At 37.7% G+C, this 27,798-nt stretch overlaps 1 protein-coding gene across 1 annotated transcript in view; it reads left to right on the forward strand.

The window, feature by feature from the left end:
- tmtops2b (teleost multiple tissue opsin 2b) overlaps positions 1-27,798 on the forward strand; it is a 171,961-nt gene that overhangs the window by 85,199 nt on the left and 58,964 nt on the right. The window contains exon 2 of the mRNA XM_051926803.1: positions 20,003-20,328. Coding sequence (XP_051782763.1) covers positions 20,003-20,328 — 326 coding nt within the window. The remainder of the gene's footprint in view (positions 1-20,002; positions 20,329-27,798) is intronic.

Consider the following 27,798-nt stretch of genomic DNA (forward strand, 5'->3'; position numbering starts at 1 on the left):
TGCTTTTATCACATCCTGCATCGATTATTGTAACTCGCTGCTGGCAGGTTCCCCTTCTAATCTTATATCACAGCTCCAGTTGATTCAAAACTCGGCTGCAAGAGTCCTTACACGAACCAGCAACAGTGAGTACATCGCACCCATCCTGCTTCGCCTTCACTGGCTCCCCGTGTCTATAAAATTCTATTAATAAACCTACAAAGCTTTAAAAGGCCTTGCACCGGACTACATCAGTGACCTTCTAAATCACTATGCTCCTGTTTTCCTACTAAGGTCCTCTGATTCTGGTAATCTTGTTATGCCTCACACTAACCTGCACTCTATGGGTGACAGGGCCTTCAGCTCCATAGCACCCAGACTTTGGAATGACATCCCGAAATTAATTAGATCCGCTGACTCCATTCATTCTTTTAAAAAACAACTTAAAACTCATCTATTTAGGAAAGCTTTTAACTTAACTTAACAGTCTGTCCTTTCTTTGCAATTTACCTCTCTGTCCAGGTGCTCAGGATAATTTGTGTGTCTGTTATATCACATATTAGGTTATTTGGTAGGTTTTTCTTTTAGTATTGAATTTAGTATTTTACTCTGGTTTATTTTTCTTTATTCTATTTAATGCTTTGTTATCTGTTTCATTGTTCTATTCAGGATAATATATCCAATATACTTTGCTGTTTTTTTTTTTCTAAGACTCTGTGAAGCGCCTTGAGCATGGGAAAGGTGCTATATAAATAAAATGTATTATTATTATTATTATTAAAGGGAATTCTAAACTGTTTACAACATGCAGACATTACATAACAATTGACCTGCTGCAAAGTGAATGCTATCACACAAGTAAAACAAATTCTTGAGGTGCATGATTCATATTACTGACGTTACTCTCAGCCAGACATTCACTCAGTTTAACCAGTTTGTCCAATTAATTTAAACACTGTACAAATTTACTTAAGAGATGACTGAGATGGGCAAAAGATTTTTTATTATTTGCCACAATGTTTAAAAAAACTGACAATCCAGTTTCCATTGTTATGAAGTTATTTTAAGACTACAGTCTATTGTAATTCAGATATCATAACACTACAAATGTTCCATCTATTATAAAACAAATGATTGATTTAAAAAAATCCACTTGAGTACAGCCTCTGAGTGAATAATAATTTCAAGATAGATATCATGATGGTGTAGTGGCCTCATAACTCCCAGATCCTGAGCCCTCTCACTGTGTGATGTTTGCACAGGTCAACACGTCTGCATGGGTGCTATGCTCTGGTTTTCCTTTCACATCAAAAACAAGGTCTGGGTTAAGTGAATTGGTGATTATTCCCCATAGAATTGTGGGTTTGTGAGTGGACCCTACCAATTCTGCCAAGATAGACACAGGCAGTGGCATAGCTAGCTTGCTGAAGGCCCCTGTGCAGCAGCCTGAGGTGGGCCCCTCCTGTCTAGCATAACTGTTGGTAATTTATTCGCAACTAGATCCTAGGCAGTGGTGCCCGCGACCGCGACACTATCAGATCACACGCTGGTGACAAACAAACCGGCTCTCTAAATGGAATTTGAAATAACATTTTTAATCACTTTATTACAGCAGCTGTAAGTTAGGAAAAATAAAATAAATTGTGGGAATGGAATGTGGGAGGTGTGGGTGTGTAGTAGTAGTACATGAATATATGTAAGATGTGGACCCGCTTACTTTTGCAAAACAACTTTGTGAAGGAAGATAATTAAAATGGAACATAACCTAGAAAGTAGAAACTGTTCTGTGCTATAAAATGAAGTAATTACAATTTGTAACAAATTAAAACGACAACACCAGCTGACAGGATACTACTGAAGATGTTGTATCGCTACTTCCAGACTCGGTAGTTACAACCATTTCACTCACTGCACATGGCATCATACGGCGAGAATATAAAATGCATCAAATTGTTCAAGTATTCGGTGTTTGCCAATTAACGGGGACCATAACTTAACAACAGAATTACTATGATTTACCGTTTACGAGTTCAAACTTCGAAAACTGTTGATATTAAATCAATGTACAAAAGTAACAATTATTTATGATAATAATGTGACGTCCTTAAAACTTCTTCTGTTCACGTCCGCTATGGCACGCCTAAGGTCAACAAATTTGGGAATGTGCACTTCTCTGTAAGGCGGACTAGGCCGTGTTGTGTGTCTGATTAGGCTCTGAGCCTGTGAACTCCCAAAATTTAAATTTGTGCAAAATGTAGGCCTGCCGAATATTTATACATATAAGTTTTTTTTTATCTATATGTCGCTAAGTGGGCCCCCCAAGCTTGTAGACCCTTGTGCTTTGTACAATCTGCACAATCCATTGCTACGCCACAGGACACAGGCATCATACAACCCAGAATTCAAAGAAGTAAGTTTGAAAAGAGGTTAAAGATCATTTGAATGTTTTGTCACTGTCTCTATTGTGAAAGTATTGGTATGCAGGCAGTGCACTGGTTTAGTGCAATAACTGGGAGCACACCATAGCACCTCAGCTTTCCAACATTCTCTTCTGAATATTTGTTTTGCTTACTTGTCACTCATTGGTGAAAATACCCACTGTTATTGTATCCTTAGTGAAGCTACAATTCAATCTACTTACACAACAATTAGAAGAAAAGGAGGCATTGTTCCCAGCACCGTTATGGAGAAAGCCCTAGACACTCAGTGTTGCATGTTGTACACTTTGAGACAGGCATGGTTATCAGTGAGACTTTTTTTTTTTTATTAATGAGCAATCTCCTCAGACAAATAAACAATGAGGAGGCAGTTGCTGAATCCAAACATTTATTTAATTTGTTGTAAATAAGAAAACAAAGAGTACTTCTAAGTATTGAGGTCCCAGGTGGAACAACCCAATTCTAGTGCCATTTGAGTTGAAATATTCAGGAAAGAACTGAAAAAAATAAAAGGTTTTGACACAAGAATTCTATCCTTGTCAAAGTCTGTTAGACAAATGGTGCCAATTGTCTGCCTGTGCTCCCTTCTATTTCTCGTTAGTGTGAGGATGTGGTTTTATCTGGAGGTCAGAAGTGACATCGTCCATCTTCCTTATAGATGGGCTCTTCTAAAATAAGGACCAAAATGGAATTGAGGTTAGAAATGGTTTATGGCCCTTTCCATATGATGCTAAAATTGATTCCCGTTCGAGTCTCACCAGGCTCCCATGAACTACATCAGTTGTAGGCTTTACATATAGCATAATCAATTGAAAACATCTTTATTCTTCACTTATTTTTTATCTATTTTTCTTTCTAAGAGTGGATGCATCCTAGGTGCCATATGCTATATGTTGCTATATGTTGTTTTGCTTTGATTTCAGCGTGCTTTGCTCTTGGATCTTTGCCTATTTCTGAATTTAATATGGGTTGGTTTGGTGTAGTAGGTTGGAGAGCCTCTATTGATAGGTGTTTATCTGCCTTTAATTTAATGTCAACGGGAATTAGTAAGTGAAGCTTAATTTGTTTTAAATTTGATGTCTTCTTTTTTTCTGCTTTTTTATCTTGTTCTACAAATTATGCACTGAATATCCAAATCTAACTTGGCTTTCATTCCTTCTCTTGTTATGCAATAATAAAACCTGTATAATGTTGTGGATCCATGTATATGAGCATTTAAGAAACAGTTATTTTTGTTATACCTTTAAAAGATTGTGTTTTTGTAATTTCTTTTTAACTCTGTGAGTTTGCTGCCTTGAATAACCAGAGGAATACAAAGATCAAAATATTATAAAGCAATATATTGTAACAGTAGGGGGCGGTAGAGCTCCCTTGAACCCTCAGGTACCACGCCAAACACCAGGTAAAAGTCCAAGACTTTTTATTTTTATAATAACAAAGTGCACAAAGCACCCTCCACTCCACTCTACTCATATAATCAATACTCAATCAATAATCACAATAATCACAATCCTCCACTCCCAGACGCGTTGCCACCCTTCCTCCCAGCTCAGCTCACTCGTCTGGGTTTCCCACAGTCCTTTATAGTCCATGATCTGGAAATGTTTCGCCCTTCTGTCCATGTGACTTGGAACACTCCCGGGTCATATAAAAACTCTTCTTCTTCACCCTGGAAGTACGTTGTTTCCCCTGTCACGGTTATTAAGACGCACTTCCGGGTTATAGGGCACATATAAGTCTTTGAGCCTCCCTGCAGCATCCTCTGGTGGACCCCATGGTGTCCAGCAGGGTCGGGAATAAAAACTCCATTGTCCATGATTCCCTGCTGGTCTTCGGAGCACTCCCATGTTACAGGGAGGGCTCCATCTAGCGGCCTGGGGGTATTGGCTGGGATGAACAGCCGGCCATCTCCCACAATATATATATGCAATGTAATATATATTATATATATATATATATGTGGAACTAGCCTCGGACACAGACAGGAAGACATGTTATAAAGCACCGCCACACATTTATTTACAGTTAATATTTACAGTCAATAAGTGCACACACAAACCACAGACTCCCCCAAAGTCCAGGCCAACACCACACTATGCCTCTTCTTCGGGCCGCCTCCTTGTCTCTGCTCCAGACCTCGTCTCTCGACCTCCTGACTCCAGCCCTGAATGAAGGGAGGCGGCCCCTTTTATAAGCACCCAGATGTACTCCAGGTGTCTTCTGGCAATCTTCCACCGACACGCCCCAGTGTGGCGGAAGTGCCGGCTGCATCCCCTGAAGCACTCCGGGTGTCCCTGCTCTTCTTCCCCCCAGTACTTCCGGGCGTGGCGGAAGTGCTGAGGTCCAGGGCTCCCAAAGCATCCGGGCGCCCTCTAGCGGTGACCACGGGCCCCTACAGGGTTCAGCTTCAAAGCTCGGTACCCGTGGCCCCCAAAGCAACCAGAGAGGTTGCCCCCTTGTAGTCTGGTGGAGGCGGAAGCCCTCCTCCGGTCCTCATGGGCGTCCCAGTTGGGAACCACCCCCAGCCACGTGCCACAATATATATACACATATGTATATATATATATATATATATATATATATATATATATATATATATATATATATATATATATATATACTAGCAAAATACCCGCACTTCGCAGCGGCGAAGTACTGCCTTAAAATTGTTATTAAGAAGAAAAGTAAACATTTTTAAACCGAGGGAAAATATACAAATAATTTTTTGTTAAGGATCTCTTTGTATACCACATTGTCAGTTTGGCCCTCTGGTTGTAATATGACCAAGTTGTGCACTGAGCTTAGTCATGAGCATGCAATGTACAGTTTGCCACGTGAAAAGCAATCTTACCTCAAATCAATGCCAACCTTTTGTAGGGTCTGTCCCTGAGACTTATTAATTGTCATTGCTAAGCAGAGCCTTACTGGAATTGGAGGCGTTTGAATTGAAATGGGAGATCAGAGGGTATAACGGGGATGCGAGGAATAACAACTCTCTCCCCTGAGCCACCGGCAGTAAAAATAGTTGCCTCAATTAGGTTCTTTTGCAGACATGTGACCTGAAGTCTCGTGCCGTTACAAAGTTTCGGTGACTGTACACAAATCCACAATCGTTTTTTTTGAGCCAAACCTGTTGTTTTTGTATGAGCCGCTTTTCATTATTGGGATCGTACCTAGAAACAGAAGCTCTATTAACTTGTGGATTTGCCTGCGAGTATTTAGCGACAGCGTGTCTATTAACTTGTGGATTTTTCTGCGAGTATTTGGCGGCAGCGTCACGAAGTTGTTTCTGCCTAGCTGCATCAGAAAATGTACCAGAACGTCTGACACGCCTCCTTTTTACTGTTTTCTCACAGCTTGTATTGCTGCTGTCATAATCGGTTTGAGTTTCATGGTTTTTTCAATTATGTTAGTATTTGCAGGACTTGTTGTGTTGAAGTGACATTCGGCATCTGTCAAGCGTTGTAAGCATACAACTGGTTTCATCGATAACTTCGCATCCAGCTTTTGAGAGTTGAAACATTCATAAACATCAAAGTGTCCACTACTCAAATTGTCACCTATGAATCTAAGATGTTTAAGAGGCATTGGCGGTTCTACAAATGTGTAAAATAGGCAGGCAGCCAAGCTACGTGAGAGGCGTGGGGATGGAGGACGCAATATAGGCAGGCAGCCAACTACGTGGGAGGCCGGGGGACGCAGGACGCAACCCTGCCTCACACGGCGACCGAGCTGCAGGCTATGGACGTATATATGTACGTAAGTAGGATTCAGTTATGACCATTACGCGTAGAATTTTGAAATGAAACCTGCTTAACTTTTGTAAGTAAGCTGTAAGGAATGGGCCTGCCAAATTTCAGCCTTCTACCTACACGGAAAGTTGGAGAATTAGTGATGAGTGAGGGCTTTGCCTTTTATTAGTATATATATATATATATATATATATATATATATATATATATATATATATAGGCCTAAAATGCACAAATTCTTGCACCATTCAGTATAAATTCAGCACAACAAGCTTATAGTTTCAGGACTGATACCAAAAAGATAGAAACTTGAAAAATAACAGCTTACTTATAAGTAGTCTAATTATAAGAAGCTGGTTTGAAGGAAATCCTGCAGTCAGAGGGAGTCCACCTAGGACTAAACTTGGGAACCACTGGTACAGAGGGCTCACTGTGCAGATGCCACCCTGTCCCCTGCCACTCTGATATTCCCACAGCTGCTTAAAGCCAGCTTTGTTGCTAGGGTTTAACAGCTTTTTCGACTACCCTAACCACTTTTAATTTTCAAAAAACAACTAACAACAAATTTAGCTATTTTTAAAATTTATTTAGAAACTTTTAGCAACTTTTGAAAAGTAAAGTAAATGCTGAAATACACACATTTACCCCTAAAAAATTACTAACAATATTATTTTCTCTGTGTCTGTTTCTTGTGCAACACTAAAGGGTTTGTTTCCATATCAACAGTTTGTCCATATTTTACCTATGGAACGTCACTAACCTGTAATGTCTAATGTTAGCTTTATCAAACAGACTTTGGCAGGCTCATATATAAACTGTTGCTAAGGTGGGACTGGACAAGAACCATTCTGAGACAGGAATTTTCTTTTGATAAATGTTTAGTATCCAGCGGACAAGCAACAACTGCAATAATTTTTTCAGCAGCAGTTCAACTTCGGCAAGATAATCAACATGTCTCATTCGAAGTTGTACAGTCAGAAGTATAGAAAAGAGTAGGAGTCAATACCTGAATTTAAAGGGTGGCTGAAGCCAGTTGCTGGGAATGATTGTCGGGAATACAGTAAATATTGCAAATCAGATATGCTTGCAAAGATGTACAACATCAAAAAACATTGTGCTTCAGCAAAGCATATAAATAAATCAAAACCATACAACCCCAATATGCAGTCTACATTACCACAGTTCGTGAAAAAAGTGGATAGCTGAAAAAATGCAGAAGCTATTATGGCAACAGCCATTGCTGAGCATTGTTCACTGCTAGCATTTGGCCATATAGGTTTGGCTTACAAAACTGCCTTTGCAGATTCTGTGACAACAACAAGCTTCCAAATGCACTGCATCAAATGTGCAGAAATGCTTAGGGGAGTAGATGAGTCAACTGATGCCAGTGTCTCAAAATACCTAGGCGTAGTGATTTGGTGTACTAGCACTAAAAAAAGAACAATAATGTCCACATTTCTTGGGCTGGCTCAATTGAAGAATGGTAATAGCAAAGGCACCAACTGAGCTTCTTGAGAAGTGTCACCTTACGAAAGAGAATCTTCACGCACTGATAATGCGTCTGTGATGACTGAGGTGCACAACAGAGTGCACAAGACTTTAAAGGAAGATTGGGCATTCCCCAGTTTGATACTCATCTGCTGTGTGTGACATACTTTACAAATGGCTGCCAGTGCAGAATCCAAAGAAACCATCCGTAGGAGTGTTGAGTACTTAATAAGGGAAACATACAAATGGGTCTTAATTTCCCCAAAACTGTGGGAGGCATATATAAGTATGTATGCCACTATTAATTATGTCCAGAAACCCCTGCAGATTACCAAAGTAAGTGTGACATGTTGGCTATCGATTGAGCCTGCAGTAAATCATATATTAAACCAGTGGGAGGAACTGAAACTCCACTTTGAGTTGACCAAGGCCAGTGAGCACTGCTACATGGCAGATGTGCTCCACGCCAGGTACATGGACAAGGCCAACTACTGTATGTCTACCTGACATTCTTGAAATCAGTCTGGATGTGCAAACTGCAGTGAGTCATTTGAGGGAGAGGAAACAGATCCTATTAAGCTTTTGGACAATCTGTTACACCTCACAAAGTCAATTTGCTCTGGCAAAAACCGTTGTCCTGAAAATACCATTGATGGACATCTCTGTCCCGCACCATACCTTGAATACCTTTTCAAGAGCACAGTGTCCCAATTTAGTCTTGTGGTTGAGGAAATAAAGGTCATTTGGAGATAATGCATCAACTACACTGTTGCTTTAAGCAAGGAGTGTCAAGCAAGGCTCCCAGACATGCTAGAAACCTTGACAAACATGAACTTGTTTAGTGTTAAGGAAATGCTAAAGCACAGTAATGGCACCACTGAAGTTATTAAAGTAGCTGAGCTACTGGGATACCAGCCCCAAGCAATGGAGGAACTTGTTTCCTAATTGAGAAATATCTATCTTTTTAGGTGGAACTCAACTGAAAATACAATTGAGTTTTGGAGTGAAGTGAACAGCTACACTAACACTTCTGGATCAAATCGATTTTAAGCACTGTGCAAATGCAGACATTGAACGGCTGTTCAGTCAAGTGAGTGTTGCCAAGTCAAAGTTAAGAAACAGAATGTCATTGGAAACTCTCGGCTCTATACTCCTTGTGCAATATGGACTAAAGCTAGCTGGTGACAGCTCAGTGACAGCAACGCTATCTTCTTCTGCTAATTTCAGCTCACTAACAATGAAGTTGGACAGTAAAGATGAAAGGGATCTCCTTGCCTATCTATGACCATTAGTGCTGATCAGCGAATTTCGCCAAAGTGTTGTTTGCAGTGAATTGACTATGTTCGTGTTCGCCTTTGTTCCTCAAATTATTTACTGATAATTCTGACGATTTAAGAGAACTTTTTTTCTCTAGCACCCCATAATGCTTTGTGAGGCCAGCGCGACATCCCCTGGTGCTGTAACAGCCAAGTTTGGATGCCACTTCAAAAAACAGAAACAGCCAGTGGTTTCAATCATTATTTGCCCTTTTGAATTTTCTGTCTTTAAAAGACCTATGTATTTTTTCTGACTTTAGACTACGATTTTGCCATTTTCGCTTTGTTTTGAGAAAATATATAACTGCGTTCTTTCTTCTTTGATCTTTAGGAACAAGGTGGTGCAGTGGTTGGCACTGCTACCGCACAGCTCAGGTCACCTTTTTGGTCACAATAATCGATCCAGTATAGTTGGCAGACATTTCCTTAGCCCTCAGGGACACTTTAAAGATGATTGCACCATTACAATCCAGTCAAATCTAGCCCAGTTAGTTCTTCCTGATAGACTTCAATGCATTCGTGAATACTTCCATAATTTGTCCAAACTTCAGGCGAAGCGAACATCATGGAGTTTGTTCATCACTAATACATATGTAAAATGTTTAGTGTTTTACTTAGTTTCTCGTTAATAAGAATGGTTAATTGTTAAATGAACAAATATTAAACATTTAATGTGTCATTTTTTTTTAAATAAGAAAATTACATGGTCATACAAGGGGGCTTTGCCCCCTGCTCGCTTTGGTGCTGCACACCAGCCACTTCGCTTCTCTGCCGTTCACGTATGTGGATTTTACTTTCACCAAACTACAAATCTTTTAATTCTCGCAGAAACGCCTCTTCATTGGGAAGAAACACTACTTTTCCCTCATGGCAACACGAATTAGACGATCTACAAGTCTCCGACTTAAAGTTTAAATCCAAAAAAATATCTGTTTTCGCTATTCCGTTATTTCACCGATTAATAATTTCCATTTGTTTGCACAAATTAGATCTTTACTATCATTTTTTTGAGACTTTCGAATTTTAGTACTTTCATTATCTCTAACCTGCTCTGCATGTGTATTGAGCCAGCATTTTTGAATTCATTACGACGTACTACTTTGTCATCTACTCTTTGTCTTTTATTTCCCGCATGGTTAAATCTCTTGGCACAAAGTCTCATCTCGCGGGACGTGAAAGTATCTCTCTGAAAAAGTCATGTCTCGTCCCAGGATTTTTTTATTATAATAGAGAAATAATTGCGGTCGCCATTAATAAATTTTTAACTGTATGCTAAGAATTTTTGTATTATATTTTTGTCAAATGTTCTAAGGAGACGTATAAGAATGAATTTCATTGTACTGACCACTACACGCTGATTCTGTTGCCGTTCCTTGCACATAAATCGCTAATTTGTTTATTTAAGGAAAGAAAAAATAATGTCTCTACTCACGGAGTGGCTGAGAGTTATATAATTGTGTGATTGGACAGGAGAACTAAGGAAGCCGTGTAGATATCAGTCACTCAAGTCACGTTGGGTCACGTTGCATCGCGTCTCTCTCCACTGAGCTCACTCCATCTGCCTTGTGGCTCGACATGGCAGCACAGCGAGTGAGCAGCAGGGTTATCCGTATTAATCCCAATGGCCAGTTCAACACAGTAGGTAATGTAATGTACATTTGTTAAGTAACAATAGGTTCTTTTTTCTAAAAACACTGAAAAAATTATTAACATTCGAACAAGCATAGCACATGATGCTCAGGTTTTAGTTAAACGCAAAGCTACTTTCTCAATTTTGGAACCTATTTATTTATTTATTTTTCTTTGTACTTTCAAAACATGTGTTGGCATTGGGACGAAGTTATCAATGCCATTTTTGACTTAAAATATAAAATTTCTCTAATAATGACTAGCATAGCCACACTCACTCAAAAATTAACTAAGGGAGATGTTTCCTAAAGATGTTTAAGTAAAAGGTTTTTTTTCCAGATTCTGTGGAATTTGTTTGGCTGTGGAAACATTTATATAATGCCTTTTTATACACCCTACATCACAAAAAACAAATTTAAAAGAATAACACTACAAATCACAGTCAAGAACAACATCAACAACATCACGGTAGTGCCGTGGTTAACACTGCTTCTTACAGTTATACTGTTTGTGTGGGTAGTTTGCTTTTTTTCCTCACTTCTCAAAGACTTGGAGGTTAGATTGATTAATCGTCTAACCTAGCCCAGTGTGAATGTTTGCAAGGACCTGCCCAGGCATTGGCTTCTGTCTCCTGCTAATTTGTAAGACAACTGAAATATAAATATCTGAGGAGTATACAGTATCTCTGTGGTGTCTGTCTGGACATTGTTCATCACCTTCCATGTATATCTCTAGCTGCTTTTAAATCTCCATGAAATGTGATGGTTCCATTAATGTGTCCGTTTGCACTAAGGAAGTGATAAATAACAACAAAGGCGTGAAATTCACCTTTTAAAACATCAGTAGAAAATACACTTTATGCTTTCATGGCGATCTTCTTGAGCAGCACCAGATACATTGTTTCTTTGAAAAGAGCTGCTTAAAAAAAGTCCAGTTCCCATCTCCCCCATCCCAAAGGATTTCCTTGTATTTGCACTATTCTCCTGTTAAAATGTCCAACATTACAAATAAATAATTGCAAATACCTAATTGACAGAAAGTTTAAATTTGGTGATCAGTATCTACCGTAATATAGGCCACTGTTTTTTAGCCTCTAAATTAAAGCTTCACTCTTTCAGTGGATAACTGCAAATGCTCCAAATAGTTGAAAGTTAAGATTCAGTAATAGAAGTTTAAGCCTGTAAGGGTATTTCTTTTTAGAAAATCACATAGTGGAACAGCTTTTCACTTGACAGATACAGCATAAACAAGGAAATAATACAAGCACTAGTAACATTTTACACACTGTTAAGAGTTTTAAATACTGGCTCTTATTAAAAAAAAAAAATTCTTTCCCAACATTTGCCTCATTCTATAAGTGAGTGGATCAAAAATGGTTAATTTAGAATAATTGTTCTTCTCACCTCAGAACATATTAAACATTACATCTCTCTATTATAAAAGAAAATCTTGAGACAAGACTATTGCCAAGAGATCCTCTCACCTCTCATTCGTGTGAATGCTTTTGACAGACATATTTCCTGCACTCTCATCTCTTATAATTTTTTTTTTTATTATGTCCAAATCTTATTGAAGAATTTCATCCCAAAGGGTTACCAACAGAAGAAATGAGCACACAGGCAATCCTAGCACTGAGAAACTATGAAGTCAAACAAATTAACGCGAAAATTGTCAATCTGTTACACGGCAAATTGTTTAAATGTGTATTAATAGACTATGCTGAAACAGATGGTAGTGATGGTGTGGAAAATGAAAACATCAACTTAAAATATCCCGTAGAATATATACAACTGTTAACACCGTCCGGTCTTCCACTGGCTGAATTACTGTTGAAAGAAGGATGTATCGTAATGTTATTGTGTGCAAAATTTTAACAGGCGACAAGAAAGATAATGTAGTACATTTTCTGTGGATAACGTTAGACACCAAAGGAGATCTTGATATGCCATTCGTATTAAAGCGTTTATAGTTTCCCGTTAGAATTGCTTTTGCTATGACAATCAACAAATCACAGGGACAAACATTTGAAAAAGTTGGTTTATTTATTAGAGAGAAAGAAACGATATTCACTCACGGGCAGTTGTACGTTGCGTTGTCACAATGTAACTCCAAACACGGAATCAAAATTCAATGCGCTATTGACAAAATTTTATTCCAATTATTGTTTTTACTGAAGTTTTACAGTAAAAGTTTATGTTTAAAAAGTAATTATGTGTTAATTTCAAAGCCAAACAGAACAAAAACATATAACACAACAAATACCTCTAAGGCAACATGAAACATAATTTTCTTTCAATTTATTACGTTGTACTATTTCTTACTATGATTAATTACTCGCTGTAATGTAAAATAGTTAGGTCTGTTATGCATATGTAACACTTCCCATGAAAATAACAATTTGTTTAAATTGTACATCCGCTTCCCCATACACGAGTGGCAGAGCTGCAAAGTGGCTAGCGCATAACGGCCTCCCGGGGGTTGGCGAGTGAAGCAAGCAGGTGGCAGAGCCCCCTAGTCTTGAAAATTAATGTCAGACTTAAACAAGCTACAACTACCGGTTAAACAGTTATCAAAGTGTACTGAAGTTGGGGGGCTAATGTTTAATTCAACAAATACCATCATTTCAAACATGCCTAGAGCTAATAGCAAGCTATCATAGGTTAAGTGTATGAAATAATTTTACAAATGAAATTATTAAAAGCAGACAGTGATTTTATTATTTTGTATTATCCAGAACCGTGTCAGTAAAATGTCCTTACTGCAATCATAGCCAGATATCAGTGATAAAATTATATATAAAACTATATGTAAAAATGCATGCATGAAGTAACTACTGCAAATGTAACCATGTACAGTATGAGAAATAACAGGAAAATTAATACATGAATGAGTGGATAAAATATGGATTTTCAACATTATTACAGTAACACATTATCATTTAGTCCGGAGAACAACCAATAAAATACCATTTGCAAAGTAAATGAGTGTTAGTTTGTATTTTGCTAAATAAATAAGTGACAATGTAACATGTTTTTCAGTATTTCAGTTTTTTGTTTGCTGTTAATTGCTATGGGTGTTGAAAAAGAGCAGCTAAAAGACAATAAAATTAAACCGTAAGATGAAATTTATTTCAAAAGGGAGAGACAAAGAAATAGTCATTGGACAAGCAGGAATCAAATACCAAAAAATAAGACTAGAAACCAACAACTGCCAAAACCTCAAGACATTAGCCAAGAAAAAAAATACTAAATATAAAAGCTGTGTCTTCAGTCTACTGCTTGGATGTCTGGTGTTGGATGCTGCCACCTTAAATAGGCAGGACAGGGTGACGCAATATGACTCTTGGTTATTATGTAATGTAACTGGCAACAGGCCGTTAAAACCAGTAGGAAGGAAGACCCAAAAGTCTAAATTTGAAGCTCATAGACCAGGAAATGAAGGTAATAAAAAGGGAAAAGGAAGAGAAGAGTCAGATAAATCAAACATCTAAACAAGAAAAAGAAAGATTGATTTTCAAGGTGTAGTTCTCATGGCAACACCCTATAGCTCATAAAAGAAAGGAAACAATCCTGTCTACTTGAAACTCATTTCCATATATAATTACATACGTTTCAAGATTTATATACTGTATATGAATTATCCACAAATCTAGATGGAAAATTTACATTGTCACCATCTTAAATAGGAGCGCAGTGATGTCGTCATGTGATGTTAACAATCAAAATGACAACGACCACAATCTAAATCACAATACAACATAGCACCATAGTGACTTCATGAAAAAGTAGCAGCTGTTCCTTGTTAACATATTTAACTAGTCTTCATGTACATATGTACAGTGTGACTATCATATAAAAAAAGGTTAATAAGGCATGATAAGTTCTAAAGATGATACATCTCAATTACAATAGTTTCAGAAATGTCCTTCACAAAAGACAGCAAATTTAAGTGGGGTTAGTGTAATAGTGTTACAGAAATAATTGGTATAATATATAGAGTCTTCTTCTTCTTTTGGCTGCTACCGTTAGGGGTTGCCACAGCAGATCATCCTCTTCCATAGGTATAATACATAGAGTAAGTATATATGATATTTATACAATGGTCTGTTCATGGGGAGGAGTGTGCATTTACATAACTGTACAGAATAGCCCAAATTAATTTAAAAACAATTGGGAGGTGAGAAGTAAAAGAGACAAATTTTGTGTTATACACCAGACATCCAGAGAGCTTAGATCTACAACGTCAGTTGTCTTTTGTTGTCCCACGTACTAAGAGCAAAACTAAGGGGGACAGGGCTTTGGCAGCTACTGCATCTCATCTGTAGAACTCTCTAGCTAATTACATTATGGAGTCACCTTCAATTCAATTGTTTAAAATGAGATTGAAGATGCATTTCTATTCTCTAGCTTTCCGTGATCTTCAGTGATACTGATGGTATCCTTCCTCTTAGTCATTTGTTTGTTTCAATTTACTGCTGGTTTTTATTTTGTTTTAATCATATTTTATTGTATTTGTTTAATTTATCTTTATTATGCTGTATGTTATATTGTAAAGCACTTTGACTGCAGCATTACTAATGTTGTTTTAAATGTTCTCTATAAATAAATCGACATTGACTAATGTGTAACCATGCAAGGTAAACATACAGTCATGTAAAAAGAAACTGCAACAGTGGTAACTGAAGTCACGCGCCAAATTCAAGTAATACAAAATTATTAGAAAGAAATTGTCGGGGGTTTTATTCCATAGGCTTATATGGTAAATTAAGCTGAAATTAAAAAGCACACATGAGGACAATGGACGATGATTTAGTAGTTTATTACAAGGGTCACGTTAGTAACTGTTTGGACCATCGTCACATAGTGAAGTTTTAAAAATGGCACGTGAAAAAATAAAAATGAAACACAAACAAAATAATATGGCATCTGGAATTTGTGTACTGCCCCTCTGCTATTTATTCTATATCTAGAATTTACTATGTAAAGTCAGATACTGCTCATCTGTTTCCCTTTCTTTCTTTCTTTCTTTCTTTCTTTCTTTCTTTCTTTCTTTCTTTCTTTCTTTCTTTCTTTCTTTCTTTCTTATATTTTGCTATTTTCAGTTCGCTTTAGCTCTTGACTGCTTTGTCCGGTCTATTGAAATAAATTGAGTGTTTTCTTATTTTTTTAGCTCCTTCAAAAAAAGCTAGTTAAACCTGAGTACAGCTCAAGACTCAGCACCTCTCCTTTCAAAAGTGCTCTCAGAGGCATTTCATGATCACGTCACAATGCACCAATATGAGTGTGTCTGACTTTTTCTGGCTCATTGATAGGTGTGGTAGGTACATTTCCTGCAAAACCAACACATCATCGGCTGGAAAAAAAGTTGTCTCCCTTCTAGCTTCAGGCCAAGTTACAGTAGCTATCTGTATTGAAGTGTCATTGCAAAAAGACCAGAAAGCAAAGTACAGAAAAATTGTTTGGTTGTTGACATACAGGCCACACTGAACTCCTGAAGGACATCCCTCATTGTGTCATTTGTTAGCTTATACCTGCCACATGCCAGTTGTAGAATGGCTCTTGTTGCATTTAATCTGCCTCTATAAAGTCCCATTACCTAATGCCCCTATTATTGATGGTTGTGTCCATTATGATAATTCATTCTACTACTTGAGGTCGTTTTGTGGGTAATGATGGGCTGTGTAGGCTCAATCAATAGAATGTATAAAAAAAGTCTAATTAGAAGTTTGGCTGCTACAAAAATATAAATCTGGCATTTCTTTCAGACTCAGTCCTACAAAATGCTAAGAGCTGCTGGTTTTTGATTCAGATAATGCTTTCCTAAGGTGGCCATTCCTGCTGAACTCTGAGGGCTCTGTGTATATTTTGTACATGGTTGTACTGTACTTAATGCTGACTCTAGGAGTCTTGTGTTAAAATTGTTGCCAGGACACTTGTTATATGGAGTTATGGTGTTTGCATATTCTCCCCTTGTATGCGTGAGGTTTCTCCCACACCAAAAATACATGTGTCTTAGGGTTAAGTGAAAAATCTAAACTGGCTTGGCATGAGTGAGTGATGGGTGTATGCTGTGCAATGGACTGGTGCCTGTGTTACATGCTGCTGGGAGAAGCACTTGCTTCCTACAACTCTCAACTGGATTAAGTGTGTTAGAAAAGTAAACTGTTTATTCCATATGTCATTGAGATTTGTAAATGGACTTCACTATGGTAAAATCCATAATAGCAACATGCAGTTTTCAAAGTAAAATGTGCAGAAATGGTCAGCTATTATAAAAATCAATTAATGAAGCAATATAATAAAGTACCTAATTAAACACTGTGTACAATTAAAAGCTGGATCTGAAAGGTCTTTTCCTTTGTCTTCTTGAAATTGTCACCATCAGCCATACATTCACCTTTGGAATATCATGAATAATATGCAACAAACACTCAAAGATTTTTTTACTGAATTTATGTTTTCTACGTGTTAAAGTTATTAACATTTTAAATTAAATCAAACACATTTATACAGTTTATTTTATGTTTTTTTGGATTCATTCTGCAATCTGCATGGCAGTCTAATGCTGATAACTGCTGTATAAAGTACTTGTCTGCATGGTGACTGATGTATACACATCAGAGTAAGCACAAATACTCAGATGATAAGTGACGTATCAACAGAAATTCATACAGAGTGGGTATTTCTGTGAATTCACTTAATATCTTTAAGATAATCATGGCACACAGTGCCTTTAAAAGTATGAAACTAACATCAAAATTATCTGTTAATTACATTCCCAGCTTCATTTGAAAATACATATATTCTGCATTATTTTAGCTTTGTAGCCCCTGATATAGGCTTGTTATATTCCCTCTTATGATTCTTTAGTGTAGTCTGCGACTCCAAAACAACTGTGATTAGATACTACAATTTAATAATGTTTTCCAAAGAACACTACATAATGCCTCATCTATTGATTTCAGATACTCAAGTACTCAGTGACCTATGTATTTATTCAAAGATATCCAAATGCCATGGTTAGTGTTGATGAATTGATCATTACGTTTGCCGTTTTCATTTGTACTATTGCTTAACCTTTCTTATTTTTGGCATCCTATTTACCAAGTAAATATGTGCACGGAAATTGTAGTAAAATAATTGCTTTGCTATTCTGGATCAATGCTATATTTAATTCCATTAAACCAGCATGCCCCATTGACAAATGTTTTTATAATGGTTAACACTGCTACTTCTCAGTTTCAGAGGCTTGAATTCAAATCTCAATGCCATTTAAGAGTTAGGAGTTTCCACATTCTCTCAAACCTGAACGAGTTATTTCTCCTGTACCACAATTTCCTCTCAAATGCCAAAAACGTGCAGATTTGTGAGCTTAAAATAGTACAATGGTAAGTGCTGCGTCTCCTCACCTCCGGCATTCTGAATTTAGATTCAGGCCTGTTTGGAGTTTGTACGAATTCCCCATATCTTTGTGAGTTATCTTTGAATACTTCAGCTTTCCACCACCAACAGGGAGATGTATTAAAAGCTAGTTGTCAACTCTAAGTACAAGTGTGGTTGTGTTCATGAGTGTGTTCGTTCCTTTTGTTTTTTGCTCAGTACAACAGATGTAGGCTCTTTCCCTTAATTCAATGCTTTAAAATAAGTCTGTTCAAAAATGAATGTATGAAAGAGTTGAACACATGCCATTCTTCCTTACCATACATACCAAAATCAGGAAAATTTATTTATCATGTATTGCAGTAAGGTGAAATTTTTCCCTCGTCTATAATCAAAATTTAAAAAAACTTTAAACTCGATTTGTAAGCATCTACTCATTAAAATTAATTATCTGTAATATTTTTTGAATCATGTTGGATTTAGTTTCACTATCATTTTATGTTAATATTTTGTTTAAGGCTAATTAAATACATTGTGCTTCTCCATTTTAATTATTTCCAGGAACCACCACTTTATTTAATGGTTGTGTGGAAGAAAAATAAGCTATGTTACCAAATTACCATATTACCAAATAGCAGGCCTTCATTGCAATACATCAATGGATCCACTTATCATTTTTAAAGGTTCTAAAGTCCACCCATATCTATCCCCTTTTATGGGATACATAGCTAGAGAGTTTTTAGCTGTCAAGTTAGCCCTATGAAACAATAAACAAAGGTAGTATACAGATGTTATTTTCTAGTAACTCCGCAATTATTGAAGGATTGTTAAATCTAGAAATGAATGATTAGTTCTTATCTATCGCTCACTAGACCAGAGTTATATACACGACAGTGCCTGCCTCTTACAAATATAAGGAAATACGTTTATCCTATGTTTGGCATTTTCTCTTGATGGTATCACATTCTAAAAGTTAGCCAATAGTTCCGTTCTACATAGGAAAGGCAGAAACTGCCTTGAAAGCAGGTATATAATTTGCAACTCAGACTTACTCAAATATTTATTGCTCAGGTAATATATAAAAAAAATCTTTCACAGTTGCTAAGATGTGGGAGCCTGTTACCAGGTAAAAGTGCCCTGAAATTCTGACTATTTAAACCGCCATCTTGCAAGAAAATGTTGTCAGTGATCACGGATAACTCTGTGCAATTCTTGTGAATGGTTTATTAAGGCTACAACTCTGCGCCTAATAACTAATGACTATGATTTTGAATTATGATTAGGATATGGTGCTTTGTTGTAGGACCCTGTGTGTTTCTGAGAATGTTTCTTCTGCCAGTCGCATTATTAAACACCCAAGTAGCCTGCAGTCTAATGGCACTTCGTCAGAACAAGAACACAGTGATTAAATCCTGTAAGGAGCAGTTTAGAAAGGCAAAAGTTTGGTCAGAGCCACTGGTGAAAATATTTTGACACCTTTGGTCCTATATGAAGCTGTGTCGCTGTTAGGCACATTATGTATGCGCCATGTGACCTGTGATATCATGACAGCCATGATGTATTGTATGTAATGACAGCACAGATTTTCACAGCATCTAAATTGTATGGAAAGATTTCAGGTTTTGACATCAGTTTTAACTTCAGGAATTGTTCAGCAGAGTATTAAATTTATTGTATTAATACTAGTTAAATACATTGGCAATTCTTCCATTTTTCCTTTAAGTAAATACTGTAGTAATACTGTACATCTTTTAATCTCTGAAGCCTTTCTGGCAAGGTGTACATCCTGAATGGAACACCAGTCAATCACATACAGCATATAGTTACTAAGCCTGAATTGCTTATAAAGTAATAATAAGAATTAACAGATGTGACTAAATATTTATGTTTTTTTTATTCTCGTAATAGGTTATTAATTTGACATGAACAGAAATAACTGCCATGAATAGAATTCTCTTGCATGCTTAAATGATACAGAAAATGATTCTTTATATTGTGTAATTATCTTTTTTTTATTTCAGGTATTGTTTCCTTGATCTCTCTGGCTATCTTGTCCTATGATCGCTACAGCACCTTGACTGTCTGTAACAAGGCAGCCACAGGCTTCCGGAAACCTCTTCTAGCTGTGGGCGCCTCGTGGCTGTATTCACTGATTTGGACAGTGCCCCCACTCTTAGGCTGGAGCAGTTATGGACCTGAGGGGCCTGGGACAAGCTGTTCTGTGACATGGACATCAAAGTCTTCTGATTCAGTGTCCTACATCATCTGCCTATTCATATTCTGCTTGGCCATTCCAGTTCTAGTTATGATGTACTGTTATGGACGTCTTCTTTTTGCTGTGAAACAGGTGAGTCAGTGTTTTGGAAGTATAATTTAAATTTCCGTGAATCTGTTTAAAATGATTTACAGGTGCTTGATAAGTAATTTAATTTCATCACAAAGCACTCAGCACATAAACACACACAAAAGCATACCCACACTCACAAAAGTACAATTTACTTAACATGTGTTTGAGATATTTGAGAAAAGTACAGAATCCACAGAAAGTCCAGTCTAACATGGGAAGAATGTAAAAACTCCACACAGTCTGACCTTGTATTAATTTAAAGGAAGATTCCAACCAAAAATGATAGATCTGTTAAATGTTACTTACTCCATGTAGTTTGTAGTAGCGGTCAAGAAAAAATTGTAATCTCATGTTTTCATGGAGAAATTACATATGAAACATTCAAATTGCCCAGAGGTGACACAATGTGAAAAATGTCCATGGAATAAAGAGAAAAAACTCTCACGTAACTTGTGACACATAATCCACATGTTTGTTATCCATTTCAATGCTCAAAATGTACAAAATATAATATCATTAAAATTTCATTAATAGTTGCTTTCAGAAAACTGGATGCAAACAATAACCAGGAAGGACGTCTTTACCACAATACTGTATGTTTGAAGTGAAGCTCTGCCTCTCCATTCATTCTTTGGTCAAGAATCCTGTCTTGAAGACTCTCACAAGACAACACCACTTGCCATTTTACTTCAGTTCTTTGTGTTTTTCATATTTTCTTTACTATGTTCTTTTATGGATTTAATAAGTGTTCAGTTCTGAGGCAAATTTAACAATTACACTGTAATGAAATAAAAATCAGACAACATTTAAGTATTATTGCATATTTCTAGATTACTTTACAATTGACATGGTGTTTCCAGAGTTTTACTTACTGTATGTTTCCATAAACTTTTTACATTTGAAGTTAGATGATATGGTGCTGACTTTACATGATTTTTTCTGTACTAGAGGGCAAGAAATATTCAAACACCAGTGCTTCAGGGTTTTGTCATGAACAAGGCCAAGGTGTTTGATGTTTCTGTAAAAAAGCAACTCATATCAATAACCCAGACTTCATGCCTTTAATCCTAAGGCCATTTCAATCAGTCCAGCACTGATTATGCATTAGACAAGCAGTAGCTTTTGCAATTGGTAGACATGACAGATTATTTCTATTTTTACTGACAAAAAAACTTTTCATTTAAGGTAGGAATTGTAATAGACTACACCTAGTAAAAGAAGGGAGTTTTTCCTGGGAGGTTTAAGTCAACATTTTTTAACTTGTTTAGTCCTTTAAGCGGCCCAAATGCTTCCTTTTTCCAAACTGTCCAATACATTACATGTAGCATGTGTTGCAATAAATTGAGGATTGTTTTTCTCATGCAGAGTTCAAGAAAACTCATATTCATCTTTGTGCCCATTAATCTTGCAGCACATACAGAAGACATAGTCTTTCAATGTGGAATCCAATTTTAAAATTATTCACATTTGATGTTTCCGTTTTAATACCATCAGGATTAACTGTGGAATCAGGCCTTTTGACTGTGTTTACATTTTAATATCATGTAGTGTTAATTTTAGGGGTAGCACAGTTGTACAATACATAAATGCCACACAGCTTCTGGATACGAGGTTAGAATCTCAACCAGGTCACTATATGTGTGTATGGACTTAGGATGTCCTCCTCGTGTCGTTGTTGTTTTCCTCTGATGAATCTCGATTCTCCCTAGAGCCCATAAATGTATATGTTATGTAGTACTAATTGCAAAACTTTAGTGAAAGATCTATATTCACAACACATTCAAACTTCAAGATATTATGTAAGTTTTCATAGAATACACAAAAATGCATGTTTTATTTTATTTGTAATTTTATCAGTGCAATCATAGTGACTAAGAACTATGCGTTTGTTATCTGATAGTCACATTCAATCTGAAGCAATACCAAAATGCACAACCCAGAACTGTACCAGTGTTGGAGTAACAGAGTAACAATGTAGCCTGCATGAGTCGATTCAATAGGGCTCTCTTTTCAAAATGCCATCCCAAGTATTCTCACTCAGCTCAACTTATATTGTCATTCATCCACATACATGGTATACAGTTGAACAAAGTTCCTTTCCTTATGGTCCCTGGTGCATAGACAAAACAATATACATTTAACATACAGCATACCGTTACCAAAACCAGTGCGACAATACAATGGACTGTAAAGCTCAAACAATGCTCAGTATCCATAGTATAGTGCAGAGTGTAAAGTGATTTACACCATTTACCTGACACTGTGCAAACCACTATGCAAATACAACAGATTCTTGAACAAAACAATTACAAACTTCAATAATTAACTCAAAAACTGTACAAAATAATATAGATATCAAATAGTGCAAGTTGAGTAAGTATGAAGTATTTACGAATAGACAGACAGGACAGTTAACTGTTATACAGTACAGTGATCCCTCGCTATATCGCGCTTTGCCTTTCATGGCTTCACTCCATCGCGGATTTTATATGTAAGCATATTTAAATATATATCGCGGATTTTTTGCTGGTTCGCGGATTTCTGCGGACAATGGGTCTTTTAATTTCTGGTACATGCTTCCTCAGTTGGTTTGCCCAGTTGATTTCATACAAGGGACGCTATTGGCAGATGGCTGAGAAGCTACCCGGCTTACTTTCTCTCTCTCTCTCTCTCTTGCGCTGACGTAGGGGGGTGTGAGCAGGGGGGCTGTTCGCACACCTAGACAATAGGGACGTTGCTACCTTCTGTGTGCAGCTGCTTCCTGAAGGACATGCTGCACGGTGCTTCGCATACTTAAAAGCTCAAAGGGCACGTATTGATTTTTGACTTTGTTTTTCTCTGGCTCTCTCTCTCTCCCTGCTCCTGACGGAGGGGGTGTGAGCTGCCGCCTTCAACAGCTTTGTACCGGCGGTGCTTCGCATACTTAAAAGCCAAACAGCCCTATTGATTTTTTTTTTGACTGCTTGCTTTGTTCTCTCTCTCTCTCCTGACGCGCACTCCTTTGAAAAGGAAGATATGTTTGCATTCTTTTAATTGTGAGACAGAACTGTCATCTCTGTCTTGTCATGGAGCACAGTTTAAACTTTTGAAAAAGAGACAAATGTTTGTTTGCAGTGTTTGAATAACGTTCCTGTCTCTCTACAACCTCCTGTGTTTCTGCGCAAATCTGTGACCTAAGCATGACAATATAAAAATAACCATATAAACATATGGTTTCTACATCGCGGATTTTCTTATTTCGCGGGTGGCTCTGGAACGCAACCCCCGTGATGGAGGAGGGATTACTGTATCATGAAAAAACAGTTAGGAGAAACCCTATGTAAAATTTTTAGGATCTGAATAATATAAGGAAGGAAGCTGCGGAGATTGCATGTAGTTTGGTTTGCAATAGACCTGTACCTCCTCTATGATGACAATTTAATTAATGAACAGATGGTTGCTGGGTGGGTATAGTAAGCTGCAATCTTTCCTGCTGTCTTTTTTGCTCTGGTGATGAACAGGTGGGAGACAACAGCCAATGATTTTCTCAACTGAACAAATCACCCACTGCAACTGAGTCTTAGAAAGAGAGGAGTCAGAAGGAAACCAAATATTGATGGAGGAGGTCACAATGCTCTCAGTAATGGCTGAGTAACAATTTAACAATATATGTGTTGATATGCCAAGCTTCTTAAGCTGGTCAAGGAGGAACAATCTCTTCATGGCTTTTTTGATGTTGGAGGTGATGTACTTTTCCCAATTTAATGTATTAGTGAAAGTAGTCCCCAGGAATTTAAACGACTGAACCACAGAGACAGTCAGGCCATTCATTGCAAAGGGGGACAGTTAGTGACTTGTCAGCAGAAATCAATCCACATTTCAACTGACTTAATAGCATTGAGCTCCAAGTTGTTACAAGAACACCATTCTACAATACGGCCCACCTCTCTTTGATAGGAAGATGCATTATTATTGGAAATGAGACCCACTACAGTTGTGTCATCTGCAAATTTTAGGATTTTTACAGATTTGTCTATGGACCTACAGTCATTTAGTATAAAGTGAAAACGGGAGGATGAAAGAATACAGCCTTGGGGGGTGCCTAAGCTAATTGACATTGGATCTGACATATAAGGGCCCAGTCTGCCAAGAATCTGTCAAGAAACTCATAATCCACTGGTAGACACCATAGGATACACCTTAATGGATTAGTTTACATTGAAGCAACACTGGAACAATGGTATTGAAGTCTGAGCAGAAATCCACAAACAAGACCTTTACATTGGTGTTAGGCAATACAGGTGCTGAGGAATATAGTGTAGGCATAAATTAACTACATCCTCCACTGAACCATTTGTCCTATATATGAACTGAAGTGGATCAAGGAGAGGATCAGTGATAGAGTTAACCAGGAAAGCATGAGACGTTTGAATACTTTCATAACCACCGATATCAAAGCAACTGGCCTATAGTCAATAAGTTCAGAGATTTTATCCTTCTTGGGAACTGAAATGTTAGTGGCTACCTTAAAGCAGTCCAGAACTTTGCCAAGCAGCAGGGAGGTATTGAATATGTCGGTGAAGACAGGTGCTAACTGGTCTGCAAAATGTCTAAGAGTGACAGGTGAGACTCCATCAAGGCCAGCTGCTTTCTTAATATTCTGTTTCCTGAAAAGGTTTTGTATCTCCTCTTGCTTCACAGAAAGTATAGGATGGAGCGGAGTGAAATGACTGAGGAGAAGGGAAATTGAAGAAGGTGAATTGGACTTCAACGAAGGGGGGATGATGACACTGAAAAAGTTGTGAGAGGGAGAGACCTGGACTATTGATATAGAAGGCAGGGAGTCAGAGTCCAAGCAAGGGCTCATGTCGTTGTCACACTGGCTATAAAACTAATTTAGCGTATTAGTCAAAATGGGGGAGGTTAAGGCTAGGGAGCACTTCTGCCTCTAATTTGTAAGTGTTTTTTTAGAGAACTCCATACTGCCTGGTCTTACTGCTAAAGCATTTCTCCAGTTGATATTTATAACTGGCTTTTGCAGCTTTCAGAGCTTTATTAAAATGCTGCTTACAAGAATTTAAAATAGATTTAAGGATGTGAGAAGAGCAAAAAACAATACAAGAACAAAGCTTTTTTTAAATCTTCATCTGCAAAAAATTAGCAATTTAAGTTTTTCTTTTTGCAAACCTATTGCATTTTTTTCCAATACAAGGTTGATGGAAATGGAATCTTTACTGAAAGAAATAAGCACAAGGCAGAAAACTTCCCTGTAGGGAGAGAACTTTAGAGTCAGCCATTAACCAAACATGCATGTGTTAGAAAAATATCAGAAAGCTCTAGTGGCCAGAAGGACAAAAACCCCACAGAGATTGACTACAAACTTCACTCTGTCTGCACAGGACACTGAATATATGAGGAAGCAACACTAACCGCTGCACTATCATAATCTTAACTCTATATATATATACAGGTGCATCTCAATAAATTAGAATATCATCAAAAGTTAATTTATATCAGTAATTCAATTCAAAAAGTGAAACTCATATATTATATAGATTCATTACACACAGAGTGATATATTTCAAGCATTTATTTCTTTTCATTTTGCTGATTATGGCTTACAGGTAATCCATCCATCCATTATCCAACAACAACAACAACAACATTTATTTATATAGCACATTTTCATACAAAAAGTAGCTCAAAGTGCTTTACATAATGGAGAGAAGAAAAATAAAAGACAAAATAAGAAATTAAAATAAGACAACATTAATTAACATAGAAAATAGTAAGGTCCGATGGCCAGGGTGGACAGAAAAAACAAAAAAAAACTCCAGAAGGCTGGAGAAAAAAATAAAATCTGTAGGGGTTCCAGGCCACGAGACCGCCCAGTCCCCTCTGGGCATTCTACCTAACATAAATGAAATAGTCCTCTTTGTAGTTCGGGTTTTTCACGGAGTCACTTGATGCTGATGGTCATACAGACTTCTGGCTTTTAATCCATCCATCATTGTTGGAACATCATGGTGCTTTGGGTAGATGGTGGTGGCGCACGCCACCACCAACAGGACACCGGAAAAGGAAACAGAAGAGAGAGTAGGGGTTAGTACAGATTTTGAATGAATAGTTATTAAAATGAATTGGATATACAGAGTATCAGGATTAAATTACAGTGAAGTTATGAGAAGGCCATGTTAAAATAATGTGTTTTCAGTAGTTTTTTAAAGTGCTCCACTGTATTAGCCTGGCGAACAACACAGGGTCACAGGGGTCTGCTGGAGCCAATCCCAGCCAACACAGGGCACAAGGCGCTTACAGGTAATGAAAACTCAAACTTCAGTATCTTAAAAAATTAGAATATTGTGAAAAAGTTCAATATTGTAGATTCATGGTGTCTCACTCCACTTAGCTAATTAACCCAAAATACCTGCAAAGGTGTCCTGAGCCTTTAAATGGTCTCTCAGTCTGGTTCAGTAGGCCACAAAATCATGGGGAAGACTACTGACTTGACACTTGTCCAGAAGTCCGTCATTGACACCCTCCACAAGGAAGGTAAGCCAGAAAAGATCACTGCTAAAGAAGCTGGCTGGTCACAGAGTGCTGTATCCAAGCATATTAATGGAAAGTTGAGTGGAAGGAAAAAATGTGACAGAAAAAGGTACACAAGCAGCTGGGATAACCACAGCCATGAGAGGATTGTGAAGCACAGCCCATTCAAGAATTTGGGGGAGATTCACAAGGAGTGGACTGCGGCTGGAGTCTGTGCTTCAAGAGCCAACACACACAGATGAATCTGGGACATGGCTACAACTGTCAAATTCCTTGTGTCAAGCAACTCCTGAACCAGAGACAATGTCAGAAGTATCTTACCTGGGCTATGGAGAAAACAGACTGGACTGTTGCTCAGTGGTCCAAAGTCCTCTTTTCAGATGAAAGCAAATTTTGTATTTCATTTGGAAATCAAGGTCCCAGAGTCTGGAGGAAGAGTGGAGAGGCACAGAATCCAAGTTGCTTTAGGTGCAATGTGAAGTTTCCATAGTCAGTGATGATTTGGGGAGCCATGTCATCTGCTGGTGTTGGTCCACTGTGTTTTATCAAGTCCAAAGTCAGCACAGCCATCTACCAGGAAATTTTAGAGCACTTCATGCTTCCCTCTGCTGATAATCTTTATGGAGATGCTGAATTCATTTTCCAGTAAGACCTGGCACCTGCCCACACTGCCAAAAGTATCAACACATGGTTAAATGACCATGGTATTACTGTGATTGATTGCCCAGAACACTCGCCTGACCTAAACCACATAGAGAACTGTCAAGAGGAAGATGAGAGACACCAGACCCAACAATGCAGTCAAGCTGAATGCTGCAATCAAAGCATCCTGGGCTTCCTGGGCTGATCGCCTCCATGCCATGCCGCATTGATGCAGTAATTCATGCAAAAGGAGCCCTGACCAAGTATTGAGATGCGTACATTGACATACTTTTCAGTAGT

The sequence above is a fragment of the Erpetoichthys calabaricus genome, chromosome 4 (genome assembly GCF_900747795.2).
Source record: "Erpetoichthys calabaricus chromosome 4, fErpCal1.3, whole genome shotgun sequence".
In the NCBI taxonomy this organism is placed as follows: Eukaryota; Metazoa; Chordata; class Cladistia; order Polypteriformes; family Polypteridae; genus Erpetoichthys; species Erpetoichthys calabaricus.